At 34.9% G+C, this 16,870-nt stretch overlaps 1 protein-coding gene across 3 annotated transcripts in view; it reads left to right on the top strand.

Moving 5' to 3' along the window:
• The window catches only part of LOC115222585 (hepatocyte growth factor receptor), a 200,496-nt gene that overhangs the window by 160,591 nt on the left and 23,035 nt on the right, over nucleotides 1-16,870 (top strand). For all 3 annotated transcript variants that reach the window (XR_004997123.1, XM_036498684.1, XM_029792881.2), the window contains exons 11-16: nucleotides 1,972-2,074; nucleotides 4,364-4,615; nucleotides 6,014-6,175; nucleotides 10,507-10,765; nucleotides 14,974-15,132; nucleotides 16,658-16,741. Coding sequence is in view for 2 of the 3 variants with exons in the window: in XM_036498684.1 (XP_036354577.1) it covers nucleotides 1,972-2,074; nucleotides 4,364-4,615; nucleotides 6,014-6,175; nucleotides 10,507-10,765; nucleotides 14,974-15,132; nucleotides 16,658-16,741 (1,019 nt within the window). In the remaining variant the exon portion in view is untranslated. The remainder of the gene's footprint in view (nucleotides 1-1,971; nucleotides 2,075-4,363; nucleotides 4,616-6,013; nucleotides 6,176-10,506; nucleotides 10,766-14,973; nucleotides 15,133-16,657; nucleotides 16,742-16,870) is intronic.

The following is a 16,870-nucleotide window of genomic DNA, read 5'->3' as shown; positions in this document are numbered from 1 at the left end:
ATGTTTAACCCTCATGTTACCATATTTCTGTTGAAATACACTGCTTTTGCTTCAATTAATTTTGAAAATAATGAAGAATTTAGTATACTATCTCTTTGCCATTATTAACCCTTTCGTTACCAACCCGGCTGAAACCAGCTCTTGCTCTGAGTACAAATGTCTTGTTTTCATAAGTTTTGAATTAAAATCTTCCACCAAACCTTAGTCACAGTTTATGTTCCTAACACTAGCTTAATGATACCGAAGTTACTTTACTAAATTCTTTGTTATATTTGAAGTAATTGAAAGAAACAGAGAGCATCTCAAAATAAATACAGTAACGAAAGGGTTAAGCTGGTGTTTGAAACATAATCTAACATGAAATTTTGAAAGAAAGTTTTAATTTAGATCACTTTAAAATGGAATTGTACTATTAAAACGGTGGTGGTTTTCGTATCAAAAGGATTAATACAACCATTTGGCTCTTCCATGTATTTATTAGCATTCACTCTGTTGCAAGCATTCTAGCCAAATATCCAGTCTGAGGATAACTTTCTTCTTCTCTTCCTAAAAAGGATCATGGCCATAGGTTTTTCTCTTATGACAAAGCCCTTAAGAAACCGATGAGTAATGCTTATCTATCAAAGACAACTGAAGAGAATAAGTGACTGGAGGACATTGTACTATCATAAAATATATGTAAGAGAAATGACTGTATTGGCTTAAGAATATTTGAATATGTATTGTGAATGAAGGTTGCTAACAGAGAAATCACAAAAGGAATTAGTATTAGAAAATGCTGATTGTAGAAATTATTCTACATCAGTAATTCTTGGAGAGAAACAGTCTGATCAAATTTCAGAACATTGAACCTTACAGGGACTAGAACTGGAACTAATATGTGTAAAATGCAGCCGTATCATGAACCAATACACAACTAACATTGGCACAGAAAAATGAACGTAATATTAACAATGATAACGATAGAAAAAGGATACTCAGTTAAAATGCAAACTATCAATACATAATAATCTATTTGTGAAGCTAGTATTCTGTTGAATGCTGTTTTCAATTTCTTTATATGTTTACATCCAGCTATGGAATCCACTTCTTAAAAATTAGTGTATCTTGTTTCTCTATAGGCACAGGAGTGGCTGTGTGGTAAGTAGCTTGCTTACCAACTGCATGGCTCCGGGTTCAGTCCCACTGCGCAGCACATTGGGCAGGTGTCTTCTACTATAGCCTCAAGCTGACCAAAGCCTTGTGAATAGATTTGGTAGACGGAAATTGAAAGAAACCTGTCGTATGTGTGAGTCTGTGTGTCTATGTTTGCCCCCCCCCCCACCATCGCTTGACAACCAATGTTGGTGTGTTTATGTCCCTGTAATTTAGCAGTTCAGCAAAAGAGTCCGATGGAATAAGTACTAGGCTTCCAAAGAATAAGTCCTGGGATCGATTTGTTCGACTAAAGGTGGTGCTCCAGCATGGCTGCAGTCAAATTACTGAAACAAATAAAAGAATAAAAAAGAGGGACAAGTTTAAAATTTTACATTTGTGATGAAATATTCTCACCAGATACTGTATGTAATAAATATTTTAAGAGAATTTTTGTATGTCAGTCAGAAGTATCATAGCACTTTAACAACAAGACTTTAATATTTAATTAATAGACTTGATTAATGGTAGCAGACACTATAGAATAATGTTGGTAAATTACTGGCAAGCCAAGTCTGTAACCTAGTAATCACTGCTGAAACTACTAACGGAAAAAAGACAGGAGTATCACAACCATCAGAATGTCAAATCTTTTCTTTCTTTTTCTTCTTTTTCCATTGCTTCCAGAAGGAATGATGAATTCTTTGGAGAAAATACAGCTTTTAAATATTTTGTTAATTTTTCTTTACCAAAATTATTTTATACATTGTTTTTTTATTCTTTATATAATTAGTTACTTTAATTCATCTTATATATCTATTTATTTATTTATTCTAGTGGTGGCATAAATATAGAATTTTCTGGCACAAATTTAAATACTGTAAGAGAACCAAGGCTGAGTGGCATTACTGTGGAATCAAAGCAGCCGTTGTCTACAGAGGTAAGAAATAAGTAGCTAACTGAAATATGTAAGATACTGTCTAACAGAAAATACCACCAGTTTCATCAACAAGACTTACATGCTCATACTACTAGTGTTACTAATGCTGATCACAGAAGAGGTCAGTGACATAGAATTGAGATGCTTGAAAATATGCTGTTTTGCAATCTCTCAAGCCTGATGCCAAAAGAGAAAATAAGTTTTTTAAAAATATGTTGATGATGGTTGAAGGTATCAGTGATGACTGCTGAACTTAGGTGTTTGATCGCATTTCTTCTTCTAACATATGTTAGAATTTTGTTTGTTTTCTTTTTCTTTTTTGTATATTTTCTTTAGTTCCTACTTCGTTTTTGTATCTGCAGTGCAAGATTCTTTATGTGAATCCGTGTATTGAAACAAATTCTGTTGTGTCTAGGAAGAGTCATTATGTCAGTATAATTAACACACACACTGATTTAATTTCACTCTTTTATTATTAGTCAATTGGTTAAATATCCAACAAACAAATTAAACAATCAATTAATTAGTTGGATATTAAACCAATTGACTAATAATAAAGGCATGGAATTGAACCAGTGCATGTCTTAATTATATTGGCATAATGGCTCTTCCTAGGCTCAACAAAATTCCTTTAGGTTCATTTGACTGAAAAAATTATATCTTTTCATATATACATAATTTATATAATAAACAATGAATTATTTGGTTATCTTGGCATATAGATAGGCACATAACTGAAAAATTATTCTGTATCCTTCCATTTTTTTTTTTTTATATTTTAATCCCAAGTGTTAGAAAATGTTGGTGCCTTAATCTCCTTTCTAATTCTAGCATTTTATTGATTATATTATCCTTTGTTTTTAAGGGAGAAGATGATCTGAGCGAGAGACGTAGCTGCTATTTTTAGCTGGTTGAGTGACCACATAGTTGCTCCATTAGTGGCTTGTTTGACCAGTGTATCTACCAAATATTACAACAAAATCCTTACTAATTCTGAGATTATATGTCAGCCAATAAGTTGCAGTTGTGCAACATAAATTTTAACACCTCAGATAAATTTTAATGAATTTGTTAGTTTTGTCTCTTATTAAATGGTTAGCATGGCTCTTCCATGATGTAATTGCAAGTGTGTTTAATGATAAATTTTAAAACAGCTTGCTCCAAAATAAACTAGTAAGGCCACAGATTAAAATATGTTTTGAATGATAATTTAGTTGATCAACTCCAAACTATAGATCTGTTAAAACAAGACTAAATGAAAGCTACTCAAGAACAACATTAGCAACAAGCTGTATCTATGTTAGAATTTAGGTTAACTAAAATATAATTTAAACATTAAACTAATGTCTTAGGAAAGAAAATGTTAAGGAGTTAGTATTCCCTGAAACTCTTCTGTCAATTGCTAAAAGGTGGAAAATGAAGTTGTAATGCCACATGACATCATGACACTCTACTTCTAGTAGACATAGTCAGACAAATCCCCAGAGAAAGAGAGAGATCATGAAGGAAGGGGTTCAGAATTAACAAAGAGGAAGATAGGAGAAAACATAAGGCTGGCTGATGACCAAGAAAGATTGATGGAGAAAGTTGATTCGCTTTATGTAAACCTCTGCCTCATCCCCTATGATATGGATTTTCATTGATTGGTTGAGTGAATTTAGTTCTATGTAGAAACAAGTTCATAAAAAGAGGATAAAACACCATGGTGTCACCTCATAGATAAGAAATAATGTCATGAGTTCAATTCCAATGTTTGTGTGTCATTGTGTTAGTTAGTTTTCTACATCTATGTCTCCTTAGTTCTGTTATGTTATATATCAGAATGTTACTTGTGATAATGTAGTTATTTGTGTATGGTTCTTTAGTTTATTTATATCATTAGGGGGCTTTGGACAGGCTGATGTTCAGAATCCCACAATGATTTGAACCATTAGTAAAGATACTTATTGAAGAAATTTTAATTTCCCAATAAACATCTATGTTCAGTATGCAAAAAATAATAACCACATATGAATATGAAATACACAATATTATAATTTTGCTCAAATGATTTAAATGAATTTAAATCAATCAATAAACTGACAACACTTGATAAATGAACCAGCCAAAAGAAAGAAATAATTGATGAAATTGTCTTATCAGCCTAGTTATATCTAGATTCTGTGTAATATTCAGTTTAGTGAATCAATATTTAAAGTTCAAAATCAGATGATATCTATCTTTTCAATGTGTGATCACAAACCTAATTATATTGCTTCTTAATCTTCTATTTTGACTCTATTTCTTAAGCCATGTCACTCAAACAAAGAAGGAACTTGGTTATACTGCAAAAGTCCTAAGATACCTGGTATAAGTACAAAGCAAATAATACCTGTGGATACTCATTTACTCATGGATGGAGTTGTTGACCTCTACAACTTATCAACAACAAAGCCAATGATAAGTCGATTCCGTTACTATCCTGATCCTATTATCAAACGATTCTCTGGAGATAATAATGTCTTTGAATATTGTACAAGTGCAAAAGAAGTTGAAATAAAGGTAAGAAAATTCTCAACTATTTTGTTTAATACTTCTCTAATGTTATACTTTTCCTTTTGTCTATCAATTATATCCATCTTGCTTTGAAAATTGTTGTTTAGCTTCAGGTCAACTCTAGTTGAGCAGCTTTATGGTCAAATTCATACAGCTGTGACTTTTTATTGGACTATCTAAGCCTACATTATATAGTGTGCCCTTTCCATTATATAAGATATTTTGGTAATTTGAGGGAAATTTGACTGCTATTTGTAACAGGTCATGAAGACCTCCCATGTTAGATCATTTATTTGAAGGTTGATATGCATGAAATCCTTGCCTAACACTGTCTATACAGCACAGTCATTCTGTCCAGCCTTTCTGATGTTCATTAGTGTGTAGAAAGTTTGTCGTTAAATCTTTGAGCTGTTTTCCATTCAAAAACACCAAAACAAATTCACTTCCCTATCAAATGAACTCACAACCCTATATCTTCTATAATCATGATCAATACACAGTTAAAACCTTAAATGCTAAACAAATAATCGCTGATGATCTTTTATAATGAAATCCCGATTATATCATAGCTAAAACAGAGGTTACTTCAGAGCCAGAAATACTTTAGTTCTAATCAGTTGTTGATTCCTACATCAGAATGCTGCTCACATATCTCACTACTACTACTACTACCTCCACAACCATTGCTAATACTACTACTACTACTACCATTTCCACCACCACAACCATTACTACTACTACTACTACTACTACTACTACTACACACACAGCCGCATTCTGGATCACATCTAAAAAACAAATAGGGACAACTATTGATTAAGCTACCCCCAGTTACTTGACTGGTTCATATTGTATTGAACCTGGAAAAAAATAAAAACTAAGGTGACCCATGTAGCATTTAAAATCAGAACATAATAAATACCATAAATCATTTTAGTTCATTGTTCCACCATTTGTTATAATACCAGTAATATATTACATGGACTGGTTCAGTCATCTATCACCTACATAAGTGAGATACTGTTTAATTAATGATGTGACATCAAAAGCACATACATTCTTAGGCTATCCATTGTGGTGCTAACCTAATTTATGACTACTTTTTATATCACTTGAATGTTTTATGCTATTGATTGGGGTAGGAAGCTGTCTATGCCTTCTCTGAGGAAGAGTCAACAAACAATGAAACAGTCCATCAGGAGACTCCCTCTTTTTCTGTACATCACATGCACAGAAAAGATGTGCTTACATTCCCATTTCACTCATAATTAGCTCTTTCTTTTTTTTTATTTATATTTTTTTTTGTAGTATTCAAATTTACTTCAGTTTTTCAGCTTTGTACTGTACTGTGCATAAAATAGATATTGTTTATTTTATTTAGCTGTTTCTGTTTTTTAATTACAGGGTACAAACATAACTCTAGTTGCTAGATCAAATGACATAAACATAACAATTGATGGCAGAATTCCTTGTAAAATCACTAAGTTGGCACTATCTTTCATAAAATGTGTCCCTCAAAACATGCCTTCCAGAAATGTCACCAAAAAATTCAAATTAGATGTGAAGGTAACTATTATCCTTTCTTTTTTTTTTTACTTGTTTTTGCCATTGGATTGCAACCATCCTGGGGTGCAGCCTTGAAGGGTTTAGTCCAGTGGTTCCCAACCTAGAGTCCGCAGACCCCTGGTGGTTTGCAAAGGAAGTAGTACTGGGGATCTGTGAGCTAAATTCAAAATTTCAGATATATATACACACACACACGCATAAGGATAAGCATATTAAAAGGGGTCCATGGGAAAACTCATTTAGATAAAAGGGTTGGGAACCATTGGCTTAGTGAAACAAATCAACCCCAGTGCTTATTTTTAAAGTTTTGTGCTTTATTCTATTGGTTTCTTTTGCTGAACTGCTAAGTTACAGAGACACACAAAAATACACACACACAAGTACGAGGGTGGGGTGCTGAAAAGTTCCTGGCTTTGAGGGTATTACGAAAGGCTTGGTTGGAAGCCCATCCTTCTGAATTCTTTCACAGGTTTTAGAAAAACTAAAGGACCACTGCAATCTGTGAGGGGAATACGCTGAATGAAATCATAATTAATTGATTCTCCCTGTATTTTCTTTTACCCAAAGCCAGGAATTTTTCAGCAGCCCCTGATATAAATATGCAACAGGCTTCTGCTCAGTTCCTATCTACCAAATCCACTAACAAGGCTTTGGTTGGCCTGGGGCTATAGTAGAAGGCACTTGCCTAAGATGCTCCACAATTGGACTGAACCTGAAACCTCACAGTTGCAAAGTGAGCTTATTAACCACACAGCTGTACCTGCACCTATAATATTGTGAACTACTTCCTTTTATTCATCTATTGGTTTCAGCCATTGGGTTGTGGCTATGCTGGGATACTATTTTTGAGGATGTAGTCAATCATATCAACCCCTGATGCTTATTTCAATCTGGTATTGATGATGATGATGATGATGGTATTTATTTCATCGATTTCTCTTGGTCAAACAGCTATGTCATTGGTTATAAAGTGACACGATATAAACAACACCAGGTTTTAAACTGATGTAATCACATAGACAGGGACACAAACATATAAGCATACAAACACACACAAGCATGCACACACGCACACATTTATACATATACATGTGTGTACATGTAAATATATGTTTATATCATTATCATCATGATTTCAATGTCCCATCAACCAAATCCATTTAGAAGGCTTTGGATGGCGTAGTGTTATAGTTGACGATATTTGCACAAGGTGCTACATGGACTGAACTGGGTGGGCAGGCAGGCAGAATTAATTTTTGAAACATACATGGAGACACATACACATGCACTCATGTATACACATGATGGATTCCTGAACTGTTTCCCTCTACCAAACTCTTCTCACAAGTTGTTGTTCAGTCCACATCTAAAGAAGAATACATTTGCCCAAGGTATCACACCATGGAATTGAACTGAGAACCCTGTAGTTTGTGAAGTGAAATTCTTAACCATACAACTATGCTTTTCCTTTTTTCTTTTTTTATTTTGTATTTATGTTTTTTTTTTTGTTAAATTTATTTATTCATGTGTTTGTATAGTATCAAATAAACAAGGGGAATACCAACTGCTGGGAAATGGTAACGGCATGTCACGTCTGTTGTGAAGTAGCAGTCGGATAAAATGGCAAGAAGCTATTAAAGAGAAAGCATTTAACTTTTTAAACAAATACAGAGGAAATAGATACTGAAATAATTGATGGTCGTGTTTGTTATCCCCATCATCATCATCATTATTATCACTGCCATTGTTGTTATTATAGCTGTCATCATCATCATCATCATTTTTATTATTATCATTATTATTATTATTATCTAATTTCCATCCTTCCGCCAAACTGTGCATACCCACAGTTTGTTTTTAAGGAAACAAGGTACCATATGTGTGTGTGTGTGTGTGTGTGTGTGTGTGTATGCAAGTGATTAGTAGATTATGAAATTTGAAACCAACAATTTTGTAACACTTTGCAATACAAAAATCATTTTCACCATCATTAAGAGTCTTATCATCGTCATCGGCAGATTTTATTTCCATTTGTTCTTTTTACTATTTTTTTAATGATGGCTAAGTTGGGCAGAAAGTCACACAACATTTGATATCAATCCACTGACCTGTGTGTGTTTTTATGTCATTATCCAAGTCATTAAATATCTTATATAAACTAAATCACATTTCACCACTTAACATTTTTGATGAATACTGTGAGTAAATTAGTAAAGATAGCAGTCAAGAATCTATAGAGGAGTAAGTGTGAATCAGTTTTAATTGTACCATAAGAATTACAAACTCTTCTTGAGAAATGCACCCTTTATCCGTTACATATCTTTTACATATATTAGCTTTGACCTTGGGAGAATGTTTGGGGTGCTGACACTTGTACTATGAATTCAAATTTTATATATGTGTTACAATAACAGTGAAGGCACATGGCTCAGTGGTTAAAGTGTCAAGCTTACAATCATGAGGTAGTGAGTTTGATTCCCGGACTGGGCTGTGTTGTATTCTTGAGCAAGACACTTTATTTCACATTGCTCCAGTTCACTCAGCTGTAGAAATGAGTTACGTCACAGGTGCCAAGCTGTATCGGCCTTTGCCTTATCCTTTGGATAACACTGGTGGTGTGGAGGGGGGAAGCCGGTATGCATGGGCGACTGCTGGTCTTCCATAAACAACCTTGCCCGGACTTGTGCCTGGAAAGGTAACTTTCTAAGTGCAATCCCATGGTCAGTCATGACCGAACGGGGTCTCAGCATCAGTTACAATAACAATAATTTGTATTTTTGAGTAAGATAAAAACAGTGTTTTACTCATTGGCTCAGATCACCTAACAGTAGGGAACAGACACTATATTTTAGTAGGGAAAGGTTTCTTGTGATAGACTAGCATCTTAGCCACTATGAATGCATAAACTTCTCGCTTAAGTCTTAACTTTAGAAAAGATTGATTCCAGCAAGCTGAGTACACCCAAAGCACACTGAAATCATCATGTTCACCATAAAGATTTTTGATATTTGTACAAGGCCACAAATATTTATGAGGAGACAGGTATAGTCAATATAATTATCCTTGCTAAAATACAAGTGATAATCAATTTGTTTATACCTGTGTGATAAATTGCAAAGTTGGCTGGTTGAATTTAAACTCAAAATATAAACAGGCAAAATAAAATATTGTAAAGTATTTAATTTGGCACTCCAACTTATTCTGTCAATATGGTATCTACCATAGTATATACAAGAATCAGAGAGTATCAATACATCTATGTATTACTTCTGGTTTTTGAAAGGATTCATTAAGAATATAGAGTACAAAGATGACAAGTGTCATTGGTAACACGCTAGACAGAATGCTCAGCAGCATTTCTTCCTGCTTTACATTCTGAATTCAAATTCCATTATGGTCAACTTTGCTTTCCATCCTTTCAGGGTCAATAAAATGAATACCAGTTGAGCACTGGGGTTTATGCTATCAAGAATAATGCTGTCATTGTATTGCTAGTAACACTATTGAACACAGAGTACCTGCACTATCATAAAGGATTCAAGCATGACTAGTGGTTAGAAAGTTAATAGTTTTAATAACAGTTACAATAATAATCCTTTCTATTACAGGCATATGGCCTGAAATTTTGGTGGGAGGGGCCAGTTGATTAGATCAACCTCAGTATGCAACTGGTACTTAATTTATCAACCCCAAAATGATGAAAAGCAAAGTTGACCTCAGCAGTATTGGGTAATTCTAAGGGTAGCCGAGCTTTATACTGTATTCTGCCATGTTCCAAACAGAATATACCGTAACTATATATATATATATATATATAAATGAAGTTGTTGCCAGTGCCACTGGACTGGCTCCTGTGCAGGTGGCACGTAAAAGTACCCACTACATTCTCAGAGTGGTTGGCGTTGGGTAGGGCATCCAGCTGTAGAAACTCTGCCAGATCAGATTGGAGCCTGGTTCGCCAGTCCACAGTCAAAATCGTCCAACCCATGCTAGCATGGAAAGCGGACATTAAACGATGATGATGATGATGATATATATATATATATATATATATATATATATATATATATATATATATATAGTGAGAATGTCTTTTACATTTTGAGCAATTTCCATGTACCAAATTCACTCATGAGACATTCATTGACCTGGACCTATAATAGAAGATACTTATCCAGAGTGCTACACAGTAAGATTGAACACAGAACTTGGTGGTTGCAAACAAAACTTCTTAACAAAATAGCGCTTCCTGCACCTACATATTTTTAATGCATATATGTATATATTGTTTAATCCTTTTCCCTTTAACTAATTGTCTGCTTATTTCTCAGGTTTATATTGGCTACTTAAGTTATGAAGTTGGCTGGTTGCTTTATGTTGACACCAAATCCATCTTTACCAGTGCCACTGTCATTGCATTGATTGTCGCCTTGTGTGTGATTCTCATCCTTATTGCTGTCACCTGTTACTGTCTTTGGAAGAAAAAGGTATTCTCTAAAAAACGCCAAATCCCACATACAGCTCGTTATTTCAATGGTGGTGAGGTGTCCCTTGATGCATTTGGTAGGTTGCTTCCAACAACAACAAATGGTGAGTCCTCTTCATAAGATGAGGAGAATGCAATGAGTCCATCCTGCCTGCTGTTATGTTGTCTGTTGTTTTTTTTTAACTAATTACTCTCCATTTTATTTAACTATTCTTAATCATCATTTTCTTTCTCTCACCTTCAGTCTGTCTCTCTCTCTCTATATATATATATATATGTAATTATAAGATCCAAGGATCTAAGCGTAGGAAGTTTGGAAGTTTCAAGCATTCAGTGGTAGGTATAAAAAACAACATTCAGGAACAGTAATAATTTATTGGCATCAAAGGATGTAGACTTTTCCCATATCAAAGTTTGATTAGCTGAAAAAATTTTTTATAGTTCACAGTTAGCAACTAGATATATATAGAGAGAGTTGTTAAGGAGCCAGGGCTAAGTACAAAGCCATCTTAGAGAGTGATGCAAAGGGGATCTGCCTGCTACACAGGAGAAAATCCTGGAACAGCACAAAAAGGACCAGAAAAAGATAGATAAGGCTAACTCATGGTATGACAACAAAATATATCACAGTGGCATGTTCATTGATGCTGCCCCTGGTAATGAACTAGCATACCTTTTTAGACAAACATTAAATAAAGCCAATCTATGAATTAAAGTAGTAGAAAGGCCTGGTGCCCCTATAAAATCTCTGATCTGTAGAACTTATCCCTTCAATAGGTCCCCATGTACAGAGAACAATTATATTGCATGTAGGATGAATCCACAGGTTAACTGTAAGGTTAGAAATATAGTGTATAGTTTACAGTGTACTGAGGACAGTATATATATTGGAGAGACAGCACACAGCATAGGAGAGTGTATAGATAAACACTGGAAAGAGCTCAAAGAAGAGAAAGGCTCATCAGTACTCTACCAACATGCTCAAGCAGAACATAGAGGCTCAGTCAATAGCATAGAGGTAAAAGTATTATCAATGCATAGAACTGACACCACATTTAGACAGATCACAGAGGCTACACACATAACAATAGACAGACCAAGCCTCAACAGAAAACGTCAAATGGAACAATAACACCCGCCACCACACCACATAACATGACAACTAAAGACTAAAGACTGAAGGAAGAAAAAGAAAAAAAACAGATACAAATAGTGTAATACACATACAGTAGACATATATGCACATACCTATGATAAATATAAAAAAATTAGAAACATTATAAAAAAAACTGTATAAAGGGCACGGATACAAACAACATAGGAAGTGAGCCGTATACACATACACAAACACTCATATGGTTACGTCACAGACAGCCGCAACAATATCAGTAACACAACTAACAACAATGGCAACAACAACAACATCTACCATGATGACAGCAACGTGGGCAAACACACAAACACAGTGAGTTACAAGAATGGTACATAAATTTGCATTCAAGGGCAGCAGTAGTGGCAACAGGGTAGGGAATGGAGCTGAGGAGAGGGTCATAGTACTACTAAGATCAATAACACACACACACACAAACACAGATGCATAAGGATATACATAATAGAAGAACAGAATGGAATAAGCAGAGCAAGAGCACACTCAAAGACAGAAAGTGTCACTGAGGAGGTCACAGATGTGTGATGAAAGATTTCCAGACAATGGACATGAGTTAGAATAAGAACAGTAATAAACAAGAGAAGAACAAATATATAGTGTGTGTGTTTATTTGGTCAAAAAAGAAATGACCAACCCGAAATACAATATGTTTCAACACATGGCTTCACATCTGGAATCTTTTAACACAAATTCATAAATGTATATATATTCCCTCTCTCTCTCTCTCTCTCGGAGAGGCACAAGCACCTACACACACATATACACACACAGCAGTAACTTCCTCTAACCAAATTCAATCACAAAGCTTTTGTCGGCCCAGGGTTATAGCAGAAGACACTTGCCTAAAGTGCCACGCAGTTGGACTGAACCCGATACCATGTAGCTAGGAAGCAAGCTCCCTAACCACACAGCCATGTCCGCACCTACAAAAATGTATGTACACGTGTGGCAAGCTTTCTACAGTCGGATGCCCTTCCTGATGCCAACCCCAACCTGTTGCCAAGCCAGGTAGTTTTTTCCCTTTGGCGTTGGGAAGGGCATCCAGCTGTAGAAACTCTGCCAGATCAAGATTGGAGCCTGGTGCAGCCATCTGGTTCGCCAGTCCTCAGTCAAATTGTCCAACCCATGCTAGCATGGAAAGCGAACGTTAAACGATGGTGATGAGGATATATATATATAAAGGTAAATTTCAAAGTAGGTTGGTAGAGATATACAATCCTAGCAGGTCCTTATTCACTTTAACCAGTTAATAATACTGGCTAACTTCCATGAGTGTAGAAAAACTCCAGTTAGTTTATTTTACTATCCTCAGTAGATCTTCACATCAGCAAATCCATGTGTTCCTATAGAGACTGCATGTTTTAGTATTACATATCATTCATCCACTTAAATTGATTAATTGATTTAAGTGATTGAATGATATGTAATATTAAAATTAGAACAGAAATCATAGAATGTTGAGTAGCAGATTAAATATAAACCCTAAATAAATAGAATTAACGATATTCCTTAAATTTATTTTAATTATAAAATTAGCAAACTAAATAATACAACATTATCTCATTATTAACAATAATAGTAATAATAAGAGCAGTAGTGGAAGTAGTAGTGATAAGGAGGATAATAATACTAACAACAATAACATCAATATGCACTAAGGACAACTGATCCATTGTTGGACAGCTAGTCACAGAGTTGAAAAGGTCAGAATTTAGGCTATATTTAGAATACTACCACCAAATGGATGAAATATTTTAGTTGGACTTGCATTTAGTTCAGATGGGACCTGAAACGCTGTTAATAGCACCCTGAAGAAGTGGCAATTAACACCAAAATGCACAGCAAGATGCAAAATTTTGCAGTGTACACTGAGTTACAGCAGAAACATAATATATGTAGGTGCAGAAATGGAAAGACATGATTGACTGCAGAATAAAACTGGACATATAAATCTGTTCTCCTTATTTATTGTGTATGTGTGATCATCATTAACATCCACGGTTTTTACTGCTGGAAACCCTTCCATTATAACAGTTTAGAAACTTCAAGAACGTTAAATAATTCTTTTTAGGAACAGTGAATTTCAAAGCAAATCATCATCATCATCGTTTAACGTCCGCTTTCCATGCTAGCATGGGTTGGACGGTTTGACTGAGGACTGACGGACTAGATGGCTGCACCAAGCTCCAGTCTTGATCTGGCAGAGTTTCTACAGCTGGATGCCCTTCCTAATGCCAACCACTCCAAGAGTGTAGTGGGTGCTTTTACGTGCCACCGGCACGGGGGCCAGCATGTAAATATTGGGTTAAGAATCCAAAGGGCTTTTAAGTCGATATTTACATGCTATTATTTATAGGTTTATTTACTTCAAGATTCACTGTTCCTAAAAAGAAATATATATATAATCTTAAAGTCAAATATAGGATAAAATAGTTATTCCAAACTTCTATCCACATAATCATGAATGCTAAGACAGACTAGAAATAGTCATGAAAGATGAATTATTGAAATTTAAGTTTTTGGAAAATTTTAAAAAGATACCAGACAAGTGATCCACTTTTCTTATTATTCTTTTGAGATTATTATTTTTCCCAAAATCTTTTGATAATCCTCTTTTTTTAATTTAGCTATTCTTTCTAGCTGCATTAACCTTAATACCTAATCTATTGCATTTTGCCCAAGATTCACTTTTTTTCTATCCAAGGGATGATTATTCTTTCATCCAATCCACACCAAAAATCTAGAACTAAACAAGCACTAACTGAAAACATTCTTAGTTTAGTTATCATTTTAATTCAGTCATTAAGCCAGCTCACTAACAGCTACCATTATTCTAAAGTGATTTAAACTAGCTGTATCTGATCCAAATAATCTACTTGTTTTATGTTCAAACTGACCAGATCCAGTCTCTCTCTCTCTCCTAATCTACAATATCATTTTAAAATATCACATATTGAAATTGCAATGCTATAAGATAATGCATGATAAATTCAAAACAATGCTCATGAATAAGAACTACATTTGATAGAGTAATCCTGAATACTAAAGGTTAAAATTTCCTCTTTTGTATCTCAAATCTATTTTCAACAATAACTTGTCTTCAAATCATTACTTTAATTTGGCTCCATTTTTCTTCTCTTCTAGAGTATACAGAGCGACAAGACTCACCTGGGGCCACAACCTATGCCACAGGAGCTACAAGTGGAATACCACTCATTGATGAGGATACTTTTCTTCTCCTCAAAGACCAAAAACTTCTCATACCAAAGGAAGCACTTTTGATGAAAGATAAAATTGGTCAAGGTAAATTAGTTTTGAAACCCTTTCATTTTAACTTTTATATAATCAAGTTTGCCAGATACTTAAGGGACAGCATAAAGACATTCAGCCTTCTATTTCTAACCAAAAACTTTTCATATAAGCAGAAGCACAATGAAATCTTAACCCTTTAGCACTTAAACTGGTCGTATCTGGACAAAATATTCTACCTACTTTATATTCAAACTGGCCAGATCCATCCTCTCACATTTCTCTCACACTGTCGTTGCAAAAGTAAGCAATAACATCATTGAAATCTCAGAGCTATGAGATACTCTTTTACTTGTTTCAGTCATTTGACTGTGGCCATGTTGGAGCACCACCTTTAGTCGAGCAAATCGACCCCAGAATTTATTCTTTGTAAGCCTAGTACTTATTCTATCAGTCTCTTTTTCCGAACTACTAAGTTGCTGGAATGTAAACACACCAGCATCGGTTGTCATGCGATGTTGAGGGGACAAACACAGACATGCAAACATATACACAAACATACATATATATGTTGAAAAAAGCCCATCGTATATATGTATATATATATATATATATATATATACATATATACGATGGGCTTCTTTCAGTTTCCATCTACCAAATCCACTCAAGGCTTTGGTCGGCCTGAGGCTATAGTAGAAGACACCTACCCAAGGTGCCACGCTTTGGGACTGAACCCGGAACCATGTGGTTCATAAGCAAGCTACTTACTACACAGCCACTCCTATGACTATTAAGATAATTCTTGATTAATTCAAAGCAATGTGAATAAATAAGCAATAGATTTGACAGAGTAGCCTGAATGCTAAAGAGTTAAATGATGGTTTCAAAACATTCAACTTAAATATCTTATATATCATCTTTATCATCTTTTTTGTGTCTGCTTTCTATGTTGGAATGGATTGGACAGTTTGTGATGATTCAAGCCACCTTTCATTGAAAGCTACTAGTCCTAAAGACTAAGGTGCCTGTACATGTCATTTGGCTTGGTTTTTACAGGTGGATGTCCTTCCTAACACCAACCACTTTACCTTGTGTACTAGTGCATTTTCTCATGGCCAATGATGCATGAGTTGTGGTGGGGCAGAGGAGAGGGGATGACTAATTATACAAAAAGGAAGGTGGGGATGAAGAGCAGCAGAATAGTAATCACAATAGTAATGATGATACAGCAGACAGGGGAAAAAAGAGAAATAAGGGGGAGATGATATGTGGTTAGGCAGGTTATAAGAGTATGGAGAGACATAATGTAGTGTAGGAGAGAAAACTTGATGGTTTAGAAGGGTGTTCAATGTAAAATGTTGGTGGAGAGGATAGTATTAAGAATAAAAGATGAATAACAAGTGAAATGGCTGCAAATAGTAAGAGGGGTAAGTGGTATTGGGGAGAAGTTGCTTAAGTATGATGTGTGATGAGAATGCCTTGAGGAGGAAACTGGATACATAACAACTAGCCAAGTTAGTCAACATATCTTTTATATGATATTTCTGTTAACTTCATTCAACTGTTAATTTTTCAGGACATTTTGGTTGTGTTCACCGAGCGTTCCTCTTTAAACCTGGAGAAAAGGGAGAAAGCCTTGTTGCAGTAAAAACACTTCATAGTAAGTTCCTTTTATGTAACACCTTCATTGCTTAATAATATTAATAAGAGTTTGATATCCAGGTAGACAAACTGTTATGACAGGTGCCATAGCAAAAGAAGGTGTGCTACTTCAAACAATAGACACATT

Source organism: Octopus sinensis, linkage group LG2 (assembly GCF_006345805.1).
Source record: "Octopus sinensis linkage group LG2, ASM634580v1, whole genome shotgun sequence".
Classification (NCBI taxonomy): Eukaryota; Metazoa; Mollusca; class Cephalopoda; order Octopoda; family Octopodidae; genus Octopus; species Octopus sinensis.
The sequence above is the reverse complement of the archived record's forward strand: the minus strand, read 5'-3'. Positions and strand labels throughout refer to the sequence as shown.